The following is a 26,604-nucleotide window of genomic DNA, read 5'->3' as shown; positions in this document are numbered from 1 at the left end:
AAATTAGAAAATTTTGATCACACGCTCCCAGGGAAAAACTCAGAAAACAAGTGAGAATACCTTAAGTTTACATCTCAGGCTGATCCTCAGCAGAGACACCACCCCAAATCAAATCCAATCTCCATCCAAAAATAATAACAAAAAACAGAAAAGCCTGGGAATCTGATTTCCACAGTTACCACGTTATTATATTAGAATGTCCAGTGTTCAACAAAAAAATTACAAAGCATTTTAAGAAATACAAAAGTATGACCCATTCAAAGGAAAAAAATAAATCAACAGAAACTGTCCCTGAAAAGGACCTAATGGCAGAACTACCACACAAAGACTTTAAAATAACTCCCTTAAAGGGGCTTCTGAGTAGGGCTCAGTGGGTTAGAGCCTCTGTCTTCAGCTCAGGTCATGATCCCAGGTCCTGGGATGGAGCCCCACATCAGGCTCTCTGCTCAGCAGGGAGCCTGCTTCCCCACCCGCCGCCTGCCTCTCTGCCTACTTGTGATCTCTGTCAAATAACTAATAAAATCTTAAAACAAACAAACAAACAAAAGAAAACTCCCCTAAAGATACTCAAATTACTTAATGGAAGTATGGAGAAGTATGTAAGTATGGAGTAAAGGAATATATGAACAAAATGGAAATATCAAAAAAAAGAAACTAAAGCTGAGAAGTACGGTAACTGCAATGAAAAATCCACCAAAGGGATTAAAACATAGATTTGAACAGGTAGAAGAAAGAATCATTAAACTTTTAAGACAGGACAATGAAAATCACTTAGTCTAAGGAACATAATGAAAAAAGATTGAAGCCTGCTGGACACCATCAACTGGACCAACACATGCACGTGAAAATTCCAGAAGGAAAGAAGAAAGGGGCAGAGAGAACATGAAAAAATAATGGCTGCAAACTTCCCAACTTTGATAAAGACATGAATAGAAACAAAAGCTCAATAAATTCCAAGATGAACTCAATGAGACTCACATGAGAATATCAAACTTCAATAGCCAAAGACAGAGAATCTTGAAAGTAACAAGAGAAGTGAATCAACAGGTACAAGAGATCCTCAATAAGATCACGAACAGGTATCTCATCAGCAGCTTTGGAGACCAGAAGACAGTGAACCAATAGATTCCAAGTGCTAAAAGAAAAAAACTTGTCAACCAAGAATCCTATATCTAGCAAAAATGCCCTTCAGAAGTTAGCAAGAAATTAAGACATTTCCAAATAGGTAAAAGCTGAGGAAGTTCATGACTATTGGACCAGTCAGTCATCCAAGAAGTACTCAAAGATATCCTGCAACGTGAAATGAAAGGAGACTATATAGTAAATCGAAGCCATAGGGAGAAATAAAGATCTGCAGTAAATACATGGGCAACTATAAAACATACCTTTTTTTTTCCCAAAGTAATCTCTACCCCCAACATGGGACTAAAATCTACAACCCTGAGAACAAGAGTCCCATGCTCTACCAACTGAGCCAGATAGGTGCCCCCAAAGCTACTATTGTTTTAACAATGGTCTATAATTGGGCTTCTTGTTTTCTACATGATTTAACCGACTAACACATTTTAAGGAAAAAAACACAATTATTAATGCAAAAGCTAATATTATTGTAACTTTGGTTTGTAAATCAAGCCTTATTACCTACTTAATTTAGAACCCTAATCCATTTAAAAGGATTATTAGGGAAGCCCGGGTAGCTCAGTCAGTGGAGTGTCTGCCTTTGGCTCGGGTCAAGATCCCATGGTTCTGGGATTGAGTCCCATATCTGGTTCCTTGCTCAGTGGAGAGCCTGCTTCTCCCCCTGCCTGCTGCTCCTCCCTGCCTTTAATAACACATTCTCTCTCTTTCTCTCTCTGACACACACACACATACACACACAAAAAAGGACTATTAGTTTATGTTCTGGGGCATGCAATGTACAGACAACTTTGTGACATCAACAACTAAAAGATAAATAAGCATAATGACATTATCTACAATTACTTTTTTTTTTTTAAAGATTTTATTTATTTATTTGACAGAGAGAGATGACAAGCAGGCAGAGAGACAGGCAGAGAGAGAGGAGGAAGCAGGTTCCCCGATGAGCAAAGAGCCCGATGTGGGGCTCGATCCCAGGACCCTGAGATCATGACCTGAGCCGAAGGCAGCGGCTTAACCCACTGAGCCACCCAGGCGCCCCTACAATTTCTTTTTTTTAAAAGATTTTATTTATTTATTTGACAGAGATCACAAGTAGGCAGAGAGGCAGGCAGAGAGAGAGGAGGAAGCAGGCTCCCTGCTGAGCAGAGAGCCCGATGTGGGGCTTGATCCCAGGACCCTGGGACCGTGACCCAAGCCTAAGGCAGAGGATTAACCTACTGAGTCACCCAAGTGCCCCTCCTTTTTTTTTTTTAAACATTTATTTATTTGACAGAGAGAGAGCGAGATCACAAGTAGGCAGAGCAGCAGGTGGGGGTGTGGGGGGAAGCAGGCTCTCTACTGAGCAGAGAGCCCAATTCGGGGCTTAATCCTAGGACCTTGAGATCATGACCTAATCCAAAGGTCATGACTTAACCCACTGAGCCACCCAGGTGCCCCTCTATAACTACTTTAAACGTAAATAGATTAAACTCTCCAATAAAGACAGAGATTGTCAAAAATGCATAAAAATATATAATCCAGTTGTCTACAATCAACGGAGATGCTAAGACCCAAACAGGTTGAAAATAGGAAGGGGGAAAAACATACCATGCAAACAGTAACCAAGAGCAAGGGTGGCTATACTAATATGAGACAACATACATTTTAAAACAAAAAAGGTTTCAAGAGACACAAAAGGACATTATACATTAATAAAAGGCTCAAGTTAGCAATTGTTACAATTATAAACATTTGCACACCTAATAAAACACAATCAAAACTGACAGAAGATTTCACTTAAAGACTTCAATTTCCACCCACAACAATTGACAGAACAACCAGACAAAAGATAAGGAAACAGAGAACTTCAAAAAATAAACCAACAGGATCTAACAGACATATACAGAACACTCTACCCAACAACAGTATAAATACTCTTCACAAGTACACATGGGACATTTACCAGGATAGACCATGACATGTGAAGCAACAAATAGTCTCAACAGATTTTTAAAAGATAGATACCATACAAATTAGCTTTTCTGACTACAAGATAAAGTTAGAAATGAGTAACAAAAGGAAAACTGGAAAATTTACAAAACTGTGGAAACTAAGGGATACTTTAAAACAACCAATGGGTGTTAGGGATGAATGAAAACAAAAACACAACATATCAAAACTTATGGGATGCAGCAAAAGCAGCACTAAGGGAGAAATTTAAAACTATTAACACTGACATTAAAAATAAAGAACTCAACAAACTAACTTTATAATGTGAGGAACTAGGAGAACAACAAACTAAAGCAAACAGAAGGAAGGAAATAAAGATTACAGCAGAGATTTTAAAAAATAGAAAACAGAACACAGAAAAATTAAAATAAAACTAGTACTTGGCTCTTTGAGAAGATCAACAAAATTAAACCTTTAGCTAGATAGTTTAGGAAAAAAACCAGAAGATTCAAACCACTAAAATCAGAAATGCAACTGGAGACATTGCTATCAATTCTACAAAAATAAAGAGGATTGTAAGGGTACTCTGAACTTAGACAATCTGGAAGAAATGGATGCATTCTTAGACACAAATAAACTACTAAAACTGAAGAAGAAACAGAAAACCTGAAGAGACCCATAACCAGCAAGGAAATTGAAGCAGTAAGCAAAAACCTCCCAACAAACAAGAGTCCAGGGCCAGATGGTTTCCCAGGAGAATTCTATCAAACATTTAAAGAATTAATACCTATTCTTCCGAAGCTGTTCCAAAAACCAGAAATGGAAGGAAAATTCCCAAACTCTTTCCATGAGGCCAGTATTACTTTGATCCTAAAACCAAATGCTCCACTAAAAAGGAGAATTACAGACCAATATCCCTGATGAATATGGATGTCAAAATTCTCACCAATATATTAGCCTATAGGATCCAACAGTATATTAAAAGAATTATTCACCACAGCCAAGTGGGATTTATTCCTGGGCTGCAAGGGTGGTTCAACATCCAAAAATCAAAGTGATACACTACATTAATAAAAAGAAGGAAAAGAACCATATGACCCTTTCAATACATGCAGAAAAAGCATTTGACAAAGTACAGCATCCTTTCTTGATTAAAACTCTTCAGAGTGTAGGAACAGAGGGAACATACTTCGGTATCATAAAAGCCACATACAAAAAGCACACAGGAAATATCATCCTCAATGGGGAAAAACTGAGAGCTTTCCCCCTAAGATCAGGAACATGGCAGGAATGTCTACTATCACCACTGTAGTTCAACACAGTGCTACAAGTCCTAGCCTCAACAATCAGACAACAAAAAGAAATAAAAGCATCCAAATCACCAAAGAAGTCAAACTCTCACCCTCTGCAGATAACATGGCTCTCTATGTGGAAAACCCAAAAGACTCCACCCCAAACTTGTGAGAACTCAAACAGGAATTCAGCAAAGTGGAAGGATATAAAAATCAATGCACAGAAGTCAGTTATGTTTCTATACACTAACAATGAAACAGAAGAAAGAGAAATTAAGGAGTGAACCCCTTTTATAATTGCACCCCAAAACCGTAAGATACCTAGGAATAAACCTAACCAAACGATCTCTACTCAGAAAACTATAGAATACTCAGGAAAAAAACTGAGGAAGACACAAAGAAATGGAAAAACGTTCAAAACTCATGGATTAGAATAAATATTGTTAAAATGTCTATGCTACCTATAGCAATCTACAGATTCAATGCAATCCCTGTCAAAGAGCATCAACTTTTTTTTCACAGAGCTGGAACAAACAATCCTAAAAATTGTATAGAACCAAAAAGACCCTCATAGCCAAAGGAAGGTTGAAAAAGAAAACCAGGGGCGCCTGGGTAGCTCAATGGATTGGGCCTCTGCCTCAGCTCAAGTCATGATCTCAGTGTCCTGGGATCAAGCCCTGCATTGGGTTCTCTGCACAGTGGGGAGCCTGCTTCCCCCCTCTCTCTTTGCCTGCCACTCTGCCTACCTGGTCTCTCTCTTCTCTGTGTTAAATGAATAAATAAAATCTTAAAAAAAAAAAAAAGAAAGAAAGAAAACGAGTAAGAAAACCAAAAAGCTGGTACTATCACCAGACTTCAAGCATTACAAAGCTCTAATCATCAAGATAGTATAGTACTGGCAAAAAAAAAGACACACAGCAGATTAGAGAACCCAGAAATAGACCCCAACTCTATGGTCAACTACTTTTCAACAAAGCAGGGAAGAATATCTAATGGAAAAGACAGTCTCTTCAACAGTGGTGTTGGGAAAATTAAACAGCCACAAGCAGAATGAAACTGGACCATTTCCTTACACCACAGACAAACATGGACTTAAAATAGATGAAAGACCTAAATGTGAGACAGGAATCCATCAGAATCCTAGAGAACATACGCTGCAACCTGCATGACCTCAGCCACAGCAAGTCATGTCTTCAAGGGCAAAGGAAACAAAGGCAGAAATTAACTACTGGGGCTTCAACAAGATAAAAAGCTTTTGCACAGCAAAGGAAATAGTAGACAAAACCAAAAGACAACAAACAGAATGGGAAAAGTTATTTGCAGATGACATATCATATAAAGGGCTAGTATCCAAAATCTATAAAGAACTTACCAAACTCAACACCCAAAGAACAAATAATCCAATCAAGTAATGGGCAGAAGATATGAATAGACACTTCTCCAAAGACATGCAAATGGCCAACAGACACATGAAAAAAACCTCCACATCACTCAGCATCAGGGAACTACAAATCAAAACCACAATGAGATACCATCTCACACCAGTCAGAATGGCTAAAATCAACGAGTCAGGAAACAGCAGATGTTGGTGAGGATGTGGAGAAAGGGGAACCCTCTGGAAAGAGCTGGAGGTTCCTCAAGAAGTTGAAAATAGAGCTACTCTATGATCCAGCAATTACACTACTTGGTGTTTACCCCAAAGATACAAATGTAGTGATCCGAAGGGGCTCCTGCACCCCATGTTTATAGCAGCAATGACCACAATAGCCCTATTATGGAAAGAGCCCGGGATGTCCACTGACAGATAAATGGATAAAGAATATGTGATATATATACATACATATATACACACACAGACACAATGGAATACTGCTCAGCCACCAAAAATCCCGAAATCTTGCCATTTGCAACGACATGGAAAGAACTAGAGGGTATTATGCTAAGTGAAGTAAGTCAATTACACAATTAACTATCATATGATCTCACTCATATGCAGAATTTAAGAAATAAAACGGAGGATCATGGGGAAGAGGGGAAAAATAAAACAAGACAAAATCAGAGAAGGAGACAAGAAGTAACAGACTCTTAATCATAGGAAATAAACTCAGGGTTGCTGGAGGGGAGAGGATTGGAAGCATGGGAGAACTGGGTGATGGAATAAGGAGGGGGGAAAAGAGTGAATTTTACTCTATGTAAATCGTACCCCAATTAACCTGACTTAAAAAGAATTTAAAAAACAGACTACTCTGAACAACTGTATGCCAATAAATTAGATAATCTAGATGAAATGGACTAATTCCTAGAAACACAAACCTAACAAGAATAAACCATAAAGAAATAGAAAATCTGAACACAACTGTAACTAGTAAGGTGACTGAATCGATAATAAAATAATTTCCCAAGAAAGAACAGCCTCTTTCCCAAAAATATGAAGAGGCAGCAACAACTCTCAATTCATTCTATGAGGCTATCATTACCCTGATATCAAAGCCAAACAAAGACACTACAGGGAACTACAGACCAATATCCCTAATGACCACTGATGTAAAAAATTCTCAACAAAATACTAACAAACTGGGACACCTGGGTGGCTCAGTCGGTTAAGAACCTGTCTGCCCTAGGCTCAGGTCATAATCCCAGGGTCCTGGGATACAGTTCCACATTAGGCTCCCTGCTCTGCAGGGACTCTGTTTCTCCCTCTGCCTGCCTCACCCCCTGCTTGTGCTCTCTCTCTCTTTCTAACAAATAAACAAAATCTAAAAAAAAAAAAAAATACTAACAAACTGAATTTAGCAGCATACCAAAAGATTATACACTATGACCAAGTAGGACTTATTCCTAGAATGCAGGGATGGTTCAACATACAAAAATCATCCATGTAATATGCCACATAAATACAATAAAGGGAAAAAAAACCCATATGATCTTCCAGATACAGAAAAAACATTTCATAAAATTCAACAAACTTTCATAATAAAAACACCCCACAAACTAGGAATAGAAAGAAATGATCACAATATAATATAAGTCATATATGAAACACTCAAAGCAAACATCACATTCAACAATGGAAAAACTGAAAGCTCTTCTGCTAAGATCTAGAACAAGGCAAGGATGTCCTTTTCACTTCTATTCAACAAAGTACTAGAAGTTCTCATCAGAACAAGTAGGCAAAAGAAAGCACTCAGGGGCATCCGGGTGGCTTAGTCAGTTAAGCATCTGACTCTTGATTTTGGCTCAGGTCATGATCTCAGGGTTGTGAGATAGAGCCCCATGTCAATGCTGAGCACGGAGTCTGCTTAAGATTCTCTCTCTCTACCCCTCCCCACTCATATTCTCTCTCCAAAAAAAAAAAAAAAAAGAAAGAAAGAAAGGAAAAAAGAAAAAAAAGAGCATTCAAACTGGCAAAGAAGTAAAATTATGTGTTTGCAGAGGATATAATTTTTTTTTTTTTTAAAGACTTCATGAGGGGCACCTGGGTGGCTCAGTGGGTTGGGCCTCTGCCTTTGGCTCAGGTCATAAGCTCAGAGTCCTGGGATTGAGCCCCTCATCAGGCTCTCTGCTCAGTGGGGAGCCTGCTCCCCCTCTCTCTCTGCCTGCCTCTACCTACTTGTGATTTCTCTCTCTCTGTGTCAAATAAGTAAATAAAATCTTTTTTTTTTTTTTAAGATTTTTTATTTATTTATCAGAGAGAGAGAGGGGGAGAGAGCGAGCACAGGCAGACAGAATGGCAAGCAGAGGCAGAGGGAGAAGCAGGCTCCCTGCTGAGCAAGGAGCCCGATGTGGGACTCGATCCCAGGACGCTGGGATCATGACCTGAGCCGAAGGCAGCTGCTTAACCAACTGAGCCACCCAGGCGTCCCAGTAAATAAAATCTTAAAAAAAAAAAAAAAAGACTTCATTGATTTGACAGAGAGAGAGCACACAAGCAGGGAGAGGAGCAGGGGAAGAGAAAGAAGGAGAAGCAGACTCCCCCTTGAGCAGGGAGACTGATGCAGGACTTGATCTCAGGACCCTGGGATAATGACCTGAGCAGAAGGCAGACGCTTAACTGATTAAGCCACCCAGGTGCCCCTGCAGATGATATAATCTTATATAGAAAACTCCACACACATAAAAAGTCAGAATTAATGAATTCAACAAAGTAGCAGGATACAAAGTCAACACACATATTTCAGTTGCATTTCTGTACATGAACAATCTGTAAAGAAAATTATGAAAACAATCCTATTTATAACAGTATAAAAAAAATCCTTACGAATTAACTTACCGGGGAGATGAAAAACTTGTACAATTAAAACTGGAAAACATTGCTAAAAGAAATTAAGACCTAAATGGAAAACTCATTCCATGTTCTGGATTCCAAGACTTCATGTTGTTAAAATGTGAACATTATTACCCAAAGCAACCTACAAATTCAATGCAATCCCTATCAAAATCCCAATGTTTTTTGTAGAAAAAAGAAAACTCCTATGGATCTCAAGGGATCCCAAATAGCTAAGACAATCTGAAAATGAAGAACAAAACTGGCGAATTCACACTTCCTGATTTCAAAACTAACTACAAAGCTATAGTAAGCACCATACAGTAATACAGTATACAATAATACAGTAATACTGGCATAAAAAGACATACAGATGAATGAAACAGAAGAGAAAGCACAGAAATAAACCCTTACATTTATGGTCAAATGATTTTTGCCAAAAGGCTAAGACCATTCAACGGGGAAAGGATAGTCTTTTTTAGTAAATGGAGCTGGGAAAACTGGATATCCACATACAAAAGAATGAAGTTGGGCCCTTACCTAACACCATATACAAAATTAGCTCAAAACTGAATAAGGGACTTAAAGCAATAAAACTCTTGGAAGAAAACAGGGCAGAAGCTTCACAACAGTGGATCTGGCAATTTCTGGATATGACATCAATGGCACAGGTAACTTTAAAAAAAAAAAAAAAAAGGAACAATCTGGACTTCAAATATTTTTAATTTTTCAAGTTAAAAAATTTAAAGGGCAGCTGGGTGACTCAGTGGAACATTAAGCTTCTTCCTTCAGCTCAGGTCATGATCTCAGGGTCCTGGGATCAAGCCCCACACTGGGCTCTCTGCTCAGCAGGGAGTCTACCCACCCCCACCCCACCTACCTGTGATCTCTCTGTTAAATAAATGAAATCTTTTCTAAAAAAATTTTAAAACAACTTCAAAAAAATTAAAATTAAAAACAGAACTACCAAAAAAAAAAAAAAACCAAAAACCACATAACTACCATATAATCCAGCAATTCCAATTCTGGGTTTATAGGCAAAGGAATAAAAGCAAGGTCTTGAAGACATACTTGTACACCCATGTTCACAGCAGCATTATTCACAGTAGCTAAAATATGGAAGCAACCCAAGTGTCCATCGACAGATGAATGGATAACCAAAATATGGTGGACACATTCAATGGAATATTACTAAGCCTTTAAAGGACTCAAAATTCTACAATATGCCACAACATGGATGAACCCTGAGAACATTATGCTAAGTGAAATAAACCACAGAAAGACATATTCTGTATTATTCCACTTATATCAAGTATTTAAGAGAAGCCAAATCACGTAGACAGAAAGTGTAATTGTGGTTGCCAGGGGCTGGGTGGGGAGGGGGAATGCAGAGTTATTTAATGGATATAAAGTTTCAATTTTACAAAATGAAATGAATTAAGGAGATGAATGGTAATGATGGTTGCACAACAATATGAATATACTTAACACCACTGAACTGTACATTTAAAAATGGTTAAGATGGTAACTTTCATGTTATATGTATTTTACCACAATTTAAAAAAAAAAGAAAAGATGGAAATCCTATCATTTGTCACAACATGAATGAACCTGGAAGGCCTTTTGCTGTGAAATAAGCCAGACACAGAAAGACAAAATATGATCTCACTTAAGTGAGCAATGTAAGATTTAAACTCATACAGAGAGAGTAAAATAGTAGCCTGGGGGGAGAGGGAAAATAAGAACCTTGTAGTCAAATGGTACAAACTCAGTTATACAAGGTAAGTCCTAGAAACCTACTGCATAACATATTAACTGTATACTCAAAAATTTGCTAAAAGGGTATTCTGAAGTTTTCTACCATACCCCCCAAAAGTTACAGCAATCTATACCAATGCTACAAGCCACTTAAAAAATTAATTTGTGCATATCTAAAATTAATTCATGAACATCTATGCCTTATGACTGCTTATGACAGCAGCTGATCCAAAAACAAATTCTGGAAATTTTGGTGAGGTGTCCTATGATCATAGTGATGAACTATGTGCTCTCAAGCCTCCTTTGAATCGTAGACTAACTCACTTTCTACAATTCTCTAAACTCAGGAGAATGAAATTAAGTTTATCAATCTGGATTTCTGAGAATGTAGGGAATATTTTTTTTTAAGATTTTATTTACTTATTTAGGAGAAAGAGAGTGAGCAAGAGAGAGCATAAGGAAGAGGAAGAAGCAAGCTCCCTGCTGAGCAGGAAGCCTGATCCCAGGACCACAGAATCATGACCTAAAGCAAAGGCAGACACTTAATTGAGCCACCCAGGCTCCCCTGCAGGGAACTTTTTTTTTTTTTAATTTATTTATTTATTTATTTATTTATTTGACAGAGAGAGAGAGAGGGAGATCACAAGACGGCAGAGAGGCAGGCAGAGAGAGAGGGAGGAAGCAGGTTCCCTGCTGAGCAGAGAGCACGATACAGGGCTTGATCCCAGGACCCCAAGAGATCATGACCTGAGCCAAAGGCAAAGGCTTTAACCCACTGAACTACCTAGGCGCCCTGGGAACATTTTTTTTTAATAAAAAAAAAAAAATTTAAGATTTTTATTTATTTATTTGACAGAGAGAGAGAGAAAGAGAGAGAGAGGGAAAGTACACAAGCAGGGGGAGCTGCAGGCAGAGGGAGAAAGAGAAGCAGGCTCCCCACTGAGCAGGGAGCCCGATGCAGGGCTCGATCCCAGGACCCTGGAATCATGACCTCAGCCAAAGACAGAAGCTTAACCAACTAAGCCACCCAGGTGCCCCTGCAGGAAATATTTTTAAATGTACTTTCTATCTAAAGCCAAGGGAAAAAAGAATGATTCCATTTCATAAGACTTGGAAAAATAATTGAAATACAACTTTACCCTACAATCGATATAAAAATAAAATTCTAAAATCCATTTAAAAAGCAAATAATGTCAAAGTACAATGATACCAGCTCTAATCTTGTAACTCTATCTTTCCTCTACCAGAACCCACCACTTTATGACTCAGAGAAGCCACATTTTTTCCCTAACAGTCTCCACACAGAAAATACTCAACAATGTTGCCAACTGACTGTATCACAATAGTTGCACAACACAAAGCAAATCCTGCTATCACCTATCACCATCACTGACTTCTGAGCAGAATCTAAGCTATGAAGTTGAAGTCATGATTATTATGTAACTAAGAAAAAGGAAATTCCAAACCTGGGGTACATATCCAATTCTGGTATATTCACTGTGCAGTCAAAAGAAAAAAACTAATTTTGTACTACAAGCTGACAGAAATAATTCTTACCCTCCAATTCCGAATTCGTTTGAGCCTGTTAGGGGTTTTCTCCAGAATCTGTAGAAATTCATGTGTCAGTTCTACAAATGAAATAGAACATTTAAGAAAAACTCAGACAAGCAGAAGTAAAAAAACAAGAATAACCTCAACTAACTATTTTCATCTGAATGAAGTCACTTTGGGCCAGATATGTGACAGATCAAGAGCAAGTGCTTTCCAAGGTCCCTTACTCTAAAACTTACCATCTAAAAGTTCCAAGGTCACAGTGCCGTCAACATACTCCCACCAGTGCTTCCCATCAGTTGAGACTGGGATCTCCCAGTTGGACCACTTGCAAGCCAGATGAATGCAGACACAGGCCACCACAGGAGGTGTGTACTGCAGGCTAAATGTGGTCAAATGCAGGCTGACATCAGAGGGAAGGAAACAAGAGAGTGTCATGAGCTCTCAATTTTTTTTTTTATGAGCTCTCAATTTTGAACCCAAAGTTAAAACTCTCCATTATTTAAAAACAAAACAACAACAAAAAAAAAACTAAAAAACACTGGAGAGTAAGAAGGGTAAGAAATATCCAGTGCTCTGATCCAGCACCCAACATGATTTTTCATTAACCCACCTGCTCAGGTAACATTTCTGAATTTTTTGACTATACATCATCAATCCCACATCCTGACAAAAGACCAGGACCAAAACCAAAGAGAAGGGGTACTCAGTTTTTTTAAAATAAGGATCTATTATCCTGAGAAGAAACTTAGAACTTAAGGAAAATTTTAAGATTTTTAGTTATGTCTAATCCCTAAATCAAATACTTAAAACCCCCTTAAAATGATCTCATCTCTTGCCAACCACAGGTCTGGTCAATTAAAAATAATAGAGGAGTAATTAGAGATGGACATTTAGGAGGGCACATGATATGATGACCACTGGGTGTTATATGCAACTGATGAAGCACTAAATTCTACTGCTGAAATTAATATTATAGCATATGTTAGCTAAATTAAAAAGTAAAAATATAATAAACTAAAATAATGAATAGACTACCACTCTCTCAACTGTGAATATGCTTAACTGATAATTTACTTCAAAAATTTCTCCTATCAGGCTATAAAAAATAATGTCAACAGAAATATCTTTGATTTCCACAATCAATTGGAGACAAGACTTGTCAAGTAATTTGGTAATACAAATTACGTATTAATTTTTGTCTTAAAAAGGAAAGAATAAAGAAAAAACTTTAAAAAAAGAAGAAAAAGCTCTTTACACATATTCATGCACATTTATCTGGCAATGGGGAAGAAAAAGGAAGTTTTATAAACACCATAATTATTGGGAAACCTGGGTGGCTCAGTTGGTTAAGCATCTGACTTTGGCTCAGGTCATGATCTTAAGAGTCCTAGGATAGAACCAGATGTCCGGCTCCCCACCCAGCAGGGAGGCTTTCTGTCTCCCTCCCTCACCCTCCACACCTCCCCCTGTTTGTGCACCTTCAGTCACACACATGTGCACATTCTCTCTAATAATTAAAATCTTTAAAATAAATAAATAAATACTGTAAGTATTGCAGAATCCTCCAAATTAGATTCTCAGTCACGATCAACCCCAAGTTTACCTAACAATACTAACAAGACTGACTAACAAGAACTAACTAACAAGGACTATGCTCTTGGATTTTTTTATTTTTTTGTTTTAGATTTTATTTTTAAGTACTCTCCACACCCAACGTGGGGCTCAAACTCAAAATCCTGAGATCAAGAATCACATGCTCTCCCAACTGAGCAGCCAGGCACCCCTGCTCTTGGATATTTTAAAGTAAAGGAAGACATGCAGAATCAGGTAGAATTTCAAACAGTAAGTACTACATAATTGCATCACCTTAGCAAATTAAAAAGCACCATGGAAATTTAAAGTAAAATATGGAAACTGTACAGAAAAATAAATATTTACCAGAGAATTTTCTGTAATACACTGTAGCAAAGATCTATCCTGGGTCTTTGGGTTCTAGTTTACTAAGTGCTAGACCTGATATCTTTCCATATATCCTCAAAAAGTGACAAGCCCTATCCCAAAAATAGAGGGGAAAATATTAAAATATAAACCTGTTGGTTGCCATGAAGTAAGAAGTCTGTGCTAAGTCCTTGCTTGCTAAAAAAAAAAAAAGGGGGGGGGGAGACAGGGAAAAAGTTATTAGTTCCATTCAGTCTCAATTATTTAGTGAGCATTTAATATTTCCAAGTAGAGAACATAATAACGAATAAGGCAGACATGGTCCCTGATCACCTGATGTTTAACATTCTACAAAAAACATCAAATCAGCAACTTTTAATTATAATAACTATACTGTTTCCAGACCTAGAAACTCAAGCTTTACACTGCACACCAAGTATCTGGAGTACTTGTTTCAACTCCAATTCCTGGACATCCTTCCTAGAGTGTGACTCAGTATGTTTAGAGAAGAAAACATGCATTTTTAACAGGTAACCTAGAAATTCTGATACAAGAGTTTACTGAACTAGAAGATGAACTAATTTGGAGGCAAGATCAGAATCCAGAAGACCTCTGTGTATTTGGGAAAAGTGATCTGTGCTCAAAAAAATTTTTTTTTAATTGAGTAGCCTGTGATTCAGACCCCAAATCATCAAATAACATAAATTACTTGATATACCATAATAAAGGGGGGGGGGGGAACACATGCCCCCTTCCCCAAAAAACTGCTCTGGGTAATAAAGTAAATTTTAATTTTCCTTAAAACTTAATTTTTTCAATATCAGCATCTATCTACCTTTGTTTATCCTTGCTTAATGTAAACCCTCTAATGTTTTCTAAATATAAAGAACTTAGGAAAACTGGAAACTTACAGATGAAGCACATATTAGCAAAATATAAAATAAGGCCAATTATCAGTTTCATCTACAAAAGTAGAAGGCATTTCAATGCAGAAGTGTCTACATGTTGATACTACTATTCAAACTAAGAGGAAAAGGTTTCATGCAATTACAGCTACTAAGGTTTAAATCAGAATAAAAAAGTCTTTCCAAGGCTTTGTCAATCATTGAAATAAGTCAAATAAATTCTAGATCCTCTGGGTGGCTTGTAAAAGGCTGTCTAGGGCCATCAATCCTAGAATCACATTAAGATCACCACTCCCAACGTATCCTTAAACTGCTACTTGTCATTTGACTTGATGAAATCTGTTCCAGGTTCTGACAAACACCCTCAAGAGGCTAATTCTCTTTAACTTTAAGAACCCAGGAGAAAAACCCCAAATTAGAAACACTCATTTTGATTTAAGCCAGGTAACCCTTTCAATTTAACTTCTGGCCAAAGCAGCTGAGTTATATATTTGTCCACCATAAATAAATCATAGCCATTAAATGGTAAAACAATTTAAGACAGCCATTTCAAGCTGGGATTCCTTACCTCGAACCAGCTGAGTGCACTTGACCACATGTGTATGTGGGTGATCAATTGTTAGTTCAAAGCCTAAAAAAAAAATACTTTGGTTAAAAAGCTAAAAATACTGGAGACATTTTATACTTCTTTTATCTGAGTCATCATTAAAAGCCTCCTTCATTTTCCTCTCCCAGAATTACTGTTCAGAGTCTAAGAGGGTCACACAACACATATAGCACACTCTTTTCTAAGACACATTATCTTCAGACAACCAAATTTTGAACTAAATAATAAAGCTAACGCAGTCTCAAGACCCCTGAGGAACCAATAATCTCTAAACAGAAATTTATTCTCAATGGACAAATGATTCATGCAAATTAGTTCCTACTGGCTTCCACATTAAAATATTAATAAAAATTTACCCCACCAGAAGATCACTGTCTCCTAAAACAGTTACTTTGAAGATAATTTAAAGTAAAAAGCGAGTTAGTAGAAATTAACTTCAGAGATAAGCTTTGAGTGCTCACTTTGGCAGCACATATGCTTTAAAAAAAAAGAGAGAGAGAGAGAGAGAGAGAAGCCTTAAAGAATTGTGTGTAGACATGCAATAACATACAGGTGTACCAATAACTTTTCAACAAACTCATGAACTCCTCCCTTACCCAGAGAAGAGAAAAATAGCACCCCCACAAAAAAAAAAAAAAACCTTGAAAAAAAATCCTTATTTTCCGAATTTGCTAAAAACCTTTAAAGGTGTATCTCTAATAAAAACAGTAACAGATAATCATCAAGGTTGCCCATCAACCACTAGAGCTGCAATTCCTCCACCCCTACTCTGCTGTTCTAAACACTGATTAGAGGTGTGCCTAGGAGCTCAGTCCACTGAGCATCCAGCTCTTGGTTTCAGCTCAGGTCATGACCTCATGGGTTGTGAGATCGAGCCCCATATCGCCCCACATGGAGCCCCAAGGTAGGGAGAATGTTTGAAGATTCTCTCCCTCTGCCCCTCCCTCCATGCAGCTGCACACACATGCATGATTGTTCTCTCTCTCTCAGATAAATAAATCTAGGGGCACCTGGGTGGCTCAATCGGTTAGGTATCTATCTGCCTTCAGCTCAGGTCATGGATCCTGGAGTCCCACATCAAGCTCCCTGCTCAGCAGGGAGTTTGCTTTTCCTTCTGCTTCTCACCCCGGTCACGCTATCCCTCTCTCTCTCTTCCTCAAATAAAATCTTTTAAATAAATAAAAAAATAAATCTAAAAAAACATTAAACTACATGACCTCTTTAAAAAAATAAACTTTTACCAATTTTTAAAATAAACACTGTCCTTTAAATAGAATGGCAAACAGATCATAAAAATCCATAAAAGGAAAAAAGTTCATTAGTTTTTGCCATTATTTATCATAAAGTTAAAAACTGACAAACCTTCCAAAGCAAATTATGAACACAGAATTTTAAAAAACTCTACTAACTGCTATTCTAAAGGACGGCTATGCCTGACTTCTGTCTTTGGTATAGGTCAGGGTTAAACCACATTCCACAACCTCTATAATTTGCAAAAGCCTTCAGTAGAGATTTTCTTCCTATTTCCTATTCTGCAAATTTTAAAATTTTACATTACTTATATTTACTATTTTTTTTAAAATTTATTTGACAGATCACAAGTAGGCAGAGAGAAAGGCAGAGAGAGAGAGGAGGAGGAGGAGGCAGGATCCCTGCTGAGCAGAGCCCCCGATGTGAGGCTCGATCCCAGGACCCTGGGATCATGACCTGAGCCGAAGGCAGAAGCTTTAACCACTGAGCCACCCAGGCGCCCCTATATTTACTATTTTAAAGAAAAATAAATTTACCTAAAGTCTGCAGAATTATGCTTTCTAGTATCACCAGATCTTGAACTTGTTGCAGGTAAGCCTGTAGGTGAGAAGACAAATAAATTATTTCCCAAAAAGGCACAATATATAAAGTGTAAACAATTCTAACAACTTCTTCCAGGAAAACCAAAGCAACAAAAGGCAGGCATGAAGTGAGGAGGTAGCCTAGGAACTGAAATACAATCCTTATCTCTATATTTAGCACACCTTTTCCTCTTTGAAGAAGGAAAAAAAGTGGTATACTGAGAAATAACACTTCATTCATAATTAGCTACAGAAAAGGCACCAGAGAGTTGGTTCATTTCAAGACTAACATTTTAGGTTTTAAAGTCATGTGATGCAGACACAAGACAATTAAAGATACATACATCTTTTTTCAACATCATCAAAATACACTGTAGACCCTTCCTAAGGTACTGCAGGCAATTTCAAACATCTGACTCCTGACAAAACCTCCCAGCTAATGCTAGATTTTTAAGAATCAGAAGAGTTCAAAGGAAAAGGGAATAAACAACAAAAAAAAACTTCTCTCAGATTTGTACCAGTCAATACTGCAGCCATTGTCAACATATGGCTACTGAGCACCTAAATGTAGCTAGTTTAAATTGAGATATCCAATAGAATATATGCCAAACTGGGGTGCCTCTGTGGTTCATTCAGTTAAGCGTCTGCTTTTGGCTCAGGTTGTGATTCCAGATATAAAATATAAAATATCGTAATTAACTTCACCTTTCATTTTTTTGTTTTTTTAAAGATTTTATTTATTTGAGAAAGACAGAGAGCATGAGAGAGTGAGCATGAACAGGGGTGGAGGGGCAAAGAGAGAGGGAGAAGCAGGCTCCCCACTGAGTAGGGAGTTTGATGCGGAGCTTGATCCCAAGACTCTGGAATCACGACCTGAGCTGAAGGCAGACACTTAACGGACTAAGCCACCCAGGTGCTCCAATTTCACCTTCTTTTATATGAAGATTTTATTTCTTTTTTTTTTTAATAGATTTTATTTATTCATTTGACAGAGAGAAATCACAACTAGGCAGAGAGGCAGGCATAGAGAGAGGGGGAAGCAAGCTCCCCGCTGAGCAGAGAGCCCGATGTGGGACTCGATCCCAGAACCCCGAGATCACGACCTGAGCCGAAGGCAGAGGCTTAACCCACTGAGCCACCCAGGTGCCCGAAGATTTTATTTCTAATGAAGATTTTAAATGAAGTTCAATGAAAAGTTTAAAAAGTTTAATTATACATGACTACATGACTCCCTCTGTATTTCTATTGGACAGCAATGGTCTAGAACTCTAGGTCAGAGAATGAGACTTGGGGCAGGAGTTAGATCTATAGTGTAGTGAACTTTCCACCTAGCTTTATGATCTTGAATCAAGTCCAATAAGGACTTAAATTATGCTAGTACTGCTTTCCATATAGTGAAGAAAATATCCTCCTCTAAGATACCCCATCTCACAAGGAACAGAAACTCAGGTGAGAAATTACATAAATATACCTTAGAGGAAAAAAAGTAAATTATTTTTTGTTTTACTCTGTTAAAACAAAATTTTGTTTCATTTGGTCAGTCCTATGGACCAAGGGCATTTATTAGTCTAAAACCAAAATAAAAATCCAGGGCAGTAACTCTCAACAAGAGCTACTGCTGTACCCAAGAGAAAACGAAGGGCAATCAAAACCCTGCTATGGGAAACAATTCACATAATTAGGGGCTATTATCAAAATAAAGGGGCAACTGGGTGGCTCAGCTGGTTAAGTGTCTGACTTGTGATTTCAGGTCAGTTTATGATCTCAGGGTTGTGGGAATCCACACTCAGCACAGAGTCTGCTTGAGATTCTCTCCTGCCCCTCCCTGCACTCTTTTCTCAAATAAATAAAATCTTTCTCAAATAAATAAATCTATAAAAAACAAGCAACCAAATAACCCCCCCCCCGCAAAGAACCACTTTCTCCAATATAATAAGAACATGTAAATTTAACTATTTGATAAAAGATGACTCATGCACCCATTGTAAGAGACGTAAATAATCTAGTAACAGAAATCCACAGTTTAAACACCCATGTCAGACCTCAAAATTTCTCACTACTCATCACTCCCCAACAACAGACTTAAAAGCCAGGACAGTTTCCCTTCTTTAAGAAAGTCAAGGAAGGATGGAAGGAAAAAAAGCTATGTGTACATGCACAGGATAGAGGTTAACAGAACATATACTGAAATTATAATCAGCAGTATCCTGCCAGGAGGAGGGGAGATGAGCTTTAACTTTCACTACAAATGATTCTTGAATATTTGGGTTGTCTTTAACAAGCATATGTAACTTCTGTAATTTCTTTAAAAGTAAAAAAAAAAAAAAAATGACAGGACTCATTTTTCTGAAGAGTCCATAACAAAAATTTATTGGTAAGAATATTATTCATGGGACGCTTGGGTGGCTCAGTCGGTTAAGGATCTGACTTTGGCTCATGTCATGATCTCAGGATCCTGGGATAGAGCCCCCACATCTGGCTTCCCATTGAGTAGGGGGTCTGCTTGTCCCTCTGCCCCATCCAGCTCATGGGCTCTTTCAAATAATTACGATCTTTAAAAAAAGAAAAAAAAAAAAAGAGGGACACTTGGGTGGTTCAGTGGGTTAAAGCCTCTGCCTTCGGCTCATGGGCTCTTTCAAATAATTAAAATCTTTAAAAAAAAAAAAAAAAAAGAGGGATGCCTGGGTGGCTCAGTGGGTTAAAGCCTCTGCCTTCTGCTCAGGTCATGATCCCAGGGTCCTGGAATCAAGCCCCACATCGGGCTCTCTGCTCAGCGGGGAGCCTGCTTCCTCCTCTCTCTCTCTCTGCCTGCCTCTCTGCCTACTTGTGACCTCTGTCAAAGGAACTTTAAAAATCTTTAAAAAAAAAAAAAAAAAAGAGAGAGAGCGACAGAAAAGGGAGAGTAAAATGGGAAAATATTTACATTATAATAAGTAGAAAAGACATAAACATACATATGTGTGTAGCTTTTCATTGAAAAGAACTGAGAAATAATAATCACTTACATATCCATGGTCCAAATTATACCTAGGTGATACATTTTCTTCTTTGTTTTTCTGCATTTCCCAATTTTACTATACGAATACAACTAACTTTTGCCATAGTTTCTGATGTTTTTTGTAAAGGAAAAATAAAAACTAAAAATTCAAGAGCCCCCACTCAGACTTAAGTAAATCAAAGTTACAAAACTAAGCTACCATCAAAATAAATTAAAAAAAAAAAAAAACAGGTATGTGTAATGAATCCCCTACCTCACTCCTAGTATCAGGAAGTGATTCCTGCGGATGGAGACAAGCATGTGCTACCTTGATGACGTGTTCCAATTTTTTTGGTTGCTCCTCTACTTTAGCTGCTAGAAATAAGGCCGCTGGAGCCACAGACTGGATGGAAAGAAAATAAATTACATTCATTATTTATTCCTAGATCAAGGTAGATCTAAAAAAGACCTAAGTCTCAAACCAAATTCCCTGCTTGCCCCAACTTCATCACTTCTCAGTAATGCCTTTTCTCCTTAAAATGCCATTCCCTCTCATATCTGGTAATCCATATCCATCCACTCCCAAAAATCAACCCTTCTTGTAACAAACTCTCGTTGAAAGCAATCTATGTGAGAAACGACTAGATGTAAATAGTTGGTTTTCTATTTAAAATGAAGTTCTTTAAGTTTATATCATAACCCTCTATATACCTTTTTTTTCAAGGTGCAAATTGAAAGTAGATTAGTGATTGCCAGGGGCTAGAATAGGAAAATGGGAGTGACCACAAATCATAAGAAGTTTCTTTCTGGGGCAATGTAAATTTTGTGGAATTAGACCATGGTGATGGCTGCATAACTTGGTGAATATATTAACCACCAGTGACTTGGGATACCTGGATGGCTCAGTTGGTTAAGTGTCCAACTCTTGGTTTTGGCTCAGGTCATGATCTCAGGGTCATGGGATTGAGCCCTATGTCCACCTCCATTCTCAGCAAGGAGTTGACTTGATTTTCTTTCCCCCCACCTCTCCCTCCCCCTCTGCCTCTCCCCCTGCTCACGTGCAGTCTTTCTAAAAGAAACAAAATCTTTTAAAACAACAACAAAAACTCAGCATACTGCAGACTTTAAAAGGATATATTTTATTGTATGTGAATTATCTAGAGTATACTTATATATGGAGGGAGCACAAATCTTATAAAAGGGAATTTTAAAATAGTGTTATATTCAAGATGTTATACAAAGGCACACAGGGGAAAAAAAAATCTCAAGCCAATACACAAGTAAACAACAAATTCGTCACAAAACAATGTTAACAGATTAGAGCAATATGACATAAATGTAGCCTGGTAGGGATCTAAGAAATCTCAGAAATTCTACTGAATCTTAAGAATATTTCAATGAATCAAAGATGGCAATGGCAAGAACCAGGAGTCAAAGAAACATGATAAATAATTTTATATAATTTAAATACCTATTTCACTTTATGGAGTAGAACTAACAGGCCTTCTAATACTTCTTTATATCCTTCCTGCTATCTGCTATTTCGCTGTAAGAGATTTTTACCCACAAATCCAATTCACAGCAATAATTCTCTTCCTTCATGTTTGCTGCAGTTTTAAGCAGCAAACTCCATATATACTGCTAGACCTCAGGATAAACAAAGCAGAACCAGAGGAAGATAGGCACAAACAAGATGTGAGTAATCAGAGCATACTAAATTGAGGGGCGCCTGGGCAGCTCAGTCATCTGCTTTTGACTCAGATCATGATCCCAGAGTCCTGGGATCGAGCCCCACATCAGCAGGGAGCCTGCTTCTCCCTCTCCCACTCCCCCTGCCTGTGTTCCCTCTCTCGTTGTTTCTCCCTCGGTTAAATAAATAAATAAAATCTTAAAAAACACACACTCTCAAATAAAATATTTAATAAAGGAAGGAAGGTCAGACAGACAGACATATCCAGTCCTAGGGAGGACTAAAAGAAGGAAAGAATAACACTCATTAAAAATTAATTTTAAAAAAGAAAAAAAAAATTAGTAATCCAGGCATTAAGAAATCAAGTTTAGAGTAGGCATTAGCAGTAGAAAAACGGGGGGAACCGCAGGTATGATTTTAGAAAATTAACAGGACTTCACTAAATCTTTGTGTATGTATTTGTGTGCCAAGAAAAAAAATTCTAAAATGTCAACAGGATTCTCTCTGAGCAGCTAGCTACAGGAATATCATCATTTCCTCTTTTATTCTCTGTTAAGAAAAAAAAAAAGATTTTATTTATTTATTTGCCAGAGAGAGAGAGAGAGAGCACAAGCAGGGGGAGCAGCAGGAAGAAGGAGAGTGAGAAGCAGGCACCCACTAGCAGGGAGCCTAACTCAGAGCTCTGTCCCAGGACCCTGGGATCATGAGCTGAGCGGAAGGCACACACTTAACCACCTGAGGCCACCCAGGTACCCCTCTCTCTCTTCTTTCAATTTTATGATGACTATATACAGAAAAAACAGCTAACATTCTAAAAATTAACAGGACTTTTTAACTGATAGGAAGAAGCAGAAAGGAAAAGAAATACTTAAAAACACTAAGATTTTTAGCCTACAACTTTGTCTTCAAAGAACTAACAATACATTCAAAAGGCACAAACTAAAATATGGTGTACAAACAATGGCTAACAAGGCAAGGTAACAACTCATTAAGTGGAAGGCTGCAAGAGGTAAATTTCAGTCTAATTTTTGCACAACCATGTAAATACTCATTGCTCCTCATGGAATCACTTACCAATCCAGTTTACTAAAGCATGTTCCTATCAAAGGCAATTTCTAAGAGGAATTCGTATACCAGGTTAGAATCTAAGATTTTCTCCATTTTAAAAGAATAAAAATACCACCTAGTATTTATTCATTATGTACAGGCACTTTGTAAATTAATTCACTTAAATATTGAGGCACCTAAGTGGCTCAGTGGGTTAAAGCCTCTGCCTTCAGCTCAGGTCATGGTCCCGGGGTCCTGGATCAAGCCCCACATCGGGCTCCCTGCTTGGCAGGGAGCTTGCTTCCCCCTCTCTTTCTCTGCCTGCCTCTATGCCTATTTGTAATCTCTGTCAAGTAAATAAATAAAATCTTATACACACACACAACACACACACACACACACACACGTGTGTGTGTGTGTGTGTGTATATATATATATATATATATATATATATAAAAACCATGGGGGTGTCTGGGTGGCTCTGTTGGTTAAGAGTCCAACTGTTGATTTCAGCTCAGGTCATGATCTCAGGATCATGGGATCAAGCCCCAAGTTAGGACTCCAAGCTTTGCACTCAATGAAGAGTCTACTTGAGATTCTCTCTCCCTCGCCTTCTGCCCCTCCCCCACTAGCACTCTCTCTAATAAACAAATAAATCTTATTAAGTATTCTAGGAGTCAGGCACTATTACTGACTCCAAAGAGATGAGAAAACTGAGGCCTATGGTAACTTACCCAAAGCCATATAAGCAGTTCACAAAATCCAAACCTAGACAGACATGTCTGACTCCAGAGCCCATTCTCTTAACCACTAAGCTTGACCCCTTAAGAATAAGCTAACCATGGGTGCCTGGGTGGCTCAGTTGGTTAGGTGACTGCCTTCAGCTCAGGTCATGATCCTGAAGTACCAGGATCGAGTCCCACATCGGGCTCCCAGCTCTCTGGGGAGTCTGCTTCTCCCTCTGACCTTCTCCCATCTCACGCTCTCTCTCACTCTTTCTCTCTCTCTCAAATAAATAAATAAAATCTTAAAAAAAAAAAAAAAAAAAAAAGAATAAGCTAACCAGAATAAAATACACCCAGTTAAATGTTAGATATTAAAATACAGCACCCAATTTCATAAAATATGAAATATTACATAAACACACCAAGTTGCTCACCATTAATTTTATACTCCCTCATTTGAAAACATTTAAGACAGTACATTTAGAAATTCAATTCATGAGGTTAAATTTCTTCTCATAAAAAGTAATACAATGCCACAAATTAAATGAAAATTAATCATTTAATCATGTCCACTGAAGAAATAAAATGTATTTCCACTGAAAGACAAGTTCTCTATCCTCCATGGTACTGGAAATATACTTTATCTTCATCTGAGTGGTGGCTACATATACATACAGTAATAATAATAATAAGGCAAAAAGTAATCAAGTTGCACATTTCAGGTTTTTGTGCTTTACCGTTATACCTCAACAAAAAATTTTTAAGAAGTTTTTAAAGGCAAGAGTTCTAGGCCTCAAAACTCTATGAACAAAGAAATAGAACAAAATGAGGAAAGTATTCACAACACATGACATACAGCTCTAACATATGGGAGCTCGTATAAATAAGAAAATCAGAATAAAAGAGGAGCAAAGCGAACCAAGTCAATTTTTAAGTCGATTTTTCAATTTCATAAGAACAATGATCTAAATAGGTTTAAGAAGCTTGACTTCACTAATTTAAAAAAATGGAAATTAAGAAAATAATTTAGGATACCCTCTATCTTGTTTACCGCTGTATCCCAAGAGCACAACAAGTCGTTAAAACTTACTATTTCCTGATGTAATAAATACGTTATTTGTGAGGATGCAGACACATCCTCACAGCAATTGTTTCCACACTGCTGGAAACAATATATACTGATATAATCTTTCAATAAGGCAAACTGACACAACAAAACAATGTATACTGATAAAATCTTTCAGTAGGGCAAACTGACACAACAAAACAATGTATAGGGGTACAATCTTTCAGTAAGGCAAATTGAGAGGACAAAAATTTTTTAAATGCAGCCCTATAGACGCAGTAATTTTACCTATAGGAATTTATATTAAAACAATCATGTAAGTCACATAATATATGTACCAATGTTATATAACATTATATATAATTACTAAACTACAAACAACCCAAATATCTGCCAGTATGGAGGTGAAATATATGGTAACAATACAAAGAAATACTATGTGGCCATTTAAAATACAGCTAACACACATAAAGAAATAAAATAAAATACAGCTAACACTTGATCAACACTGGTTTGAACTGTGTCGGTCCACTTATATGCAAATTTTTTCTCTATAAATACAATACAGTACTATAATTTTATTTTGTCTTCCTCATGATTTTCTTAATATTTTCTTTTCTCCAGCCTATTTTTTTGTAAGGATACAGTATATGATACATATAACATACAAATACATGTTAACTATGTTATTGGTAAGGCTTCTGCTAGTTAACTTTCTGTGAAGTTAAGAATTACATACGGATTTTCAACTGTGTAGAGATAGGTACCCCAACCCCTACCTCGTTCAAAGGTCATCTGTAATGAAAAACCACTATGAAAAGATATCTGATATATACTGTTAACTAATAAAGGCAATTCACATAATAGTAGTATAATCAGAAATTATTTTTTAATAGAAATACATAAATACTAGGCATTTACACACAAAAATGCCCAAGACACTATATGATAAAACATTTATCAATGGTTAACCCTGGAGGGTGGGATTACAGAGGATCTTTCACTTTCTATTATACATTTCCATATTAATTTTTACGGTAAGCATTTATTGCCTTTATAATGAGAAAAAAATAACATGAAAAATGCACAGGAGCTTGATAGGACAAATATCAATGCTACAACAATGTATTAAGTCCTCTCAAATTTGAACTTGGATTTATCACGTCTTAAACCTAAGATATTAAAGGGTGGTATTTTTGATCCGTTAATTCCAGAATGTGCCTAAAATCAATTCTCTAGAGAGGATCAACAATCCCAAATTTTAAAAGTCACTGTATTTTGGAAAAGGTCATGTCATCCACTGGAATTTCTCTATATTTATTGGATAATTACCAGTTCATTCATTCATTCATTCATTCATTCAAGTTTACTGAAGGTGCTTCGGAGGATACACAGAAAAGTGAGTCTCTGTCCTTGCTAAGCTTAATACACAGGAAAGAAGGAAAAATATAACTTAAAAAATATAAGCAGGAGAAGTATATAATATACATGTGCACAAAGTGGACAAACTGATTTGAGATGTATTTCATCCTAGATTTCAAATCTTTACCATTATAAAAAGGAAGACATGAAGAACATTCAGAATTGGCAAGACAGCTATGGACTTCCTCCTCAAATTTCATTCTTTATCCACTACCTTCTCTTACAGAGCTATCAGACAGATATCCTCATTAACTGCTTTTCCCTATCTTAATAAACTTGCTTCTTGCAATCAGAGGTAGGGCATAGCTGGAGGTGAGAGGTCTACTGGTAGGAGAAAGCCAAGATGACTGGATAAAAATTGCGAATACTTAATCCACAGATCCAAAGGGTTTCCGGTACAGTTACTCCCAATATTGAGTATGCCAACTTATATTACAAGAGCACTATCTAGCTTCACA

General features: G+C 37.3%; 1 protein-coding gene across 3 annotated transcripts in view; it reads right to left on the bottom strand.

Moving 5' to 3' along the window:
• CCNT1 (cyclin T1) overlaps window positions 1-26,604 on the bottom strand; it is a 36,964-nt gene that overhangs the window by 7,041 nt on the left and 3,319 nt on the right. The window contains exons 3-8 of one of the 3 annotated variants that reach the window (XM_059185508.1): window positions 20,471-20,599; window positions 17,175-17,235; window positions 15,349-15,411; window positions 14,028-14,073; window positions 12,174-12,337; window positions 11,941-12,011 (exon numbers count right to left, since the gene is read on the bottom strand). In XM_059185508.1, the coding sequence (XP_059041491.1) occupies window positions 11,941-12,011; window positions 12,174-12,337; window positions 14,028-14,073; window positions 15,349-15,411; window positions 17,175-17,235; window positions 20,471-20,599 (534 nt within the window). The remainder of the gene's footprint in view (window positions 1-11,940; window positions 12,012-12,173; window positions 12,338-14,027; window positions 14,074-15,348; window positions 15,412-17,174; window positions 17,236-20,470; window positions 20,600-26,604) is intronic. The other 2 variants (XM_059185509.1, XM_059185510.1) reach the window with 2 other exon arrangements.

The sequence above is a fragment of the Mustela lutreola genome, chromosome 8 (genome assembly GCF_030435805.1).
Source record: "Mustela lutreola isolate mMusLut2 chromosome 8, mMusLut2.pri, whole genome shotgun sequence".
NCBI classification, from domain to species: domain Eukaryota; kingdom Metazoa; phylum Chordata; class Mammalia; order Carnivora; family Mustelidae; genus Mustela; species Mustela lutreola.
Note: the sequence above shows the minus strand (reverse complement) of the source record. Positions and strands in the feature narration are given on the sequence as shown.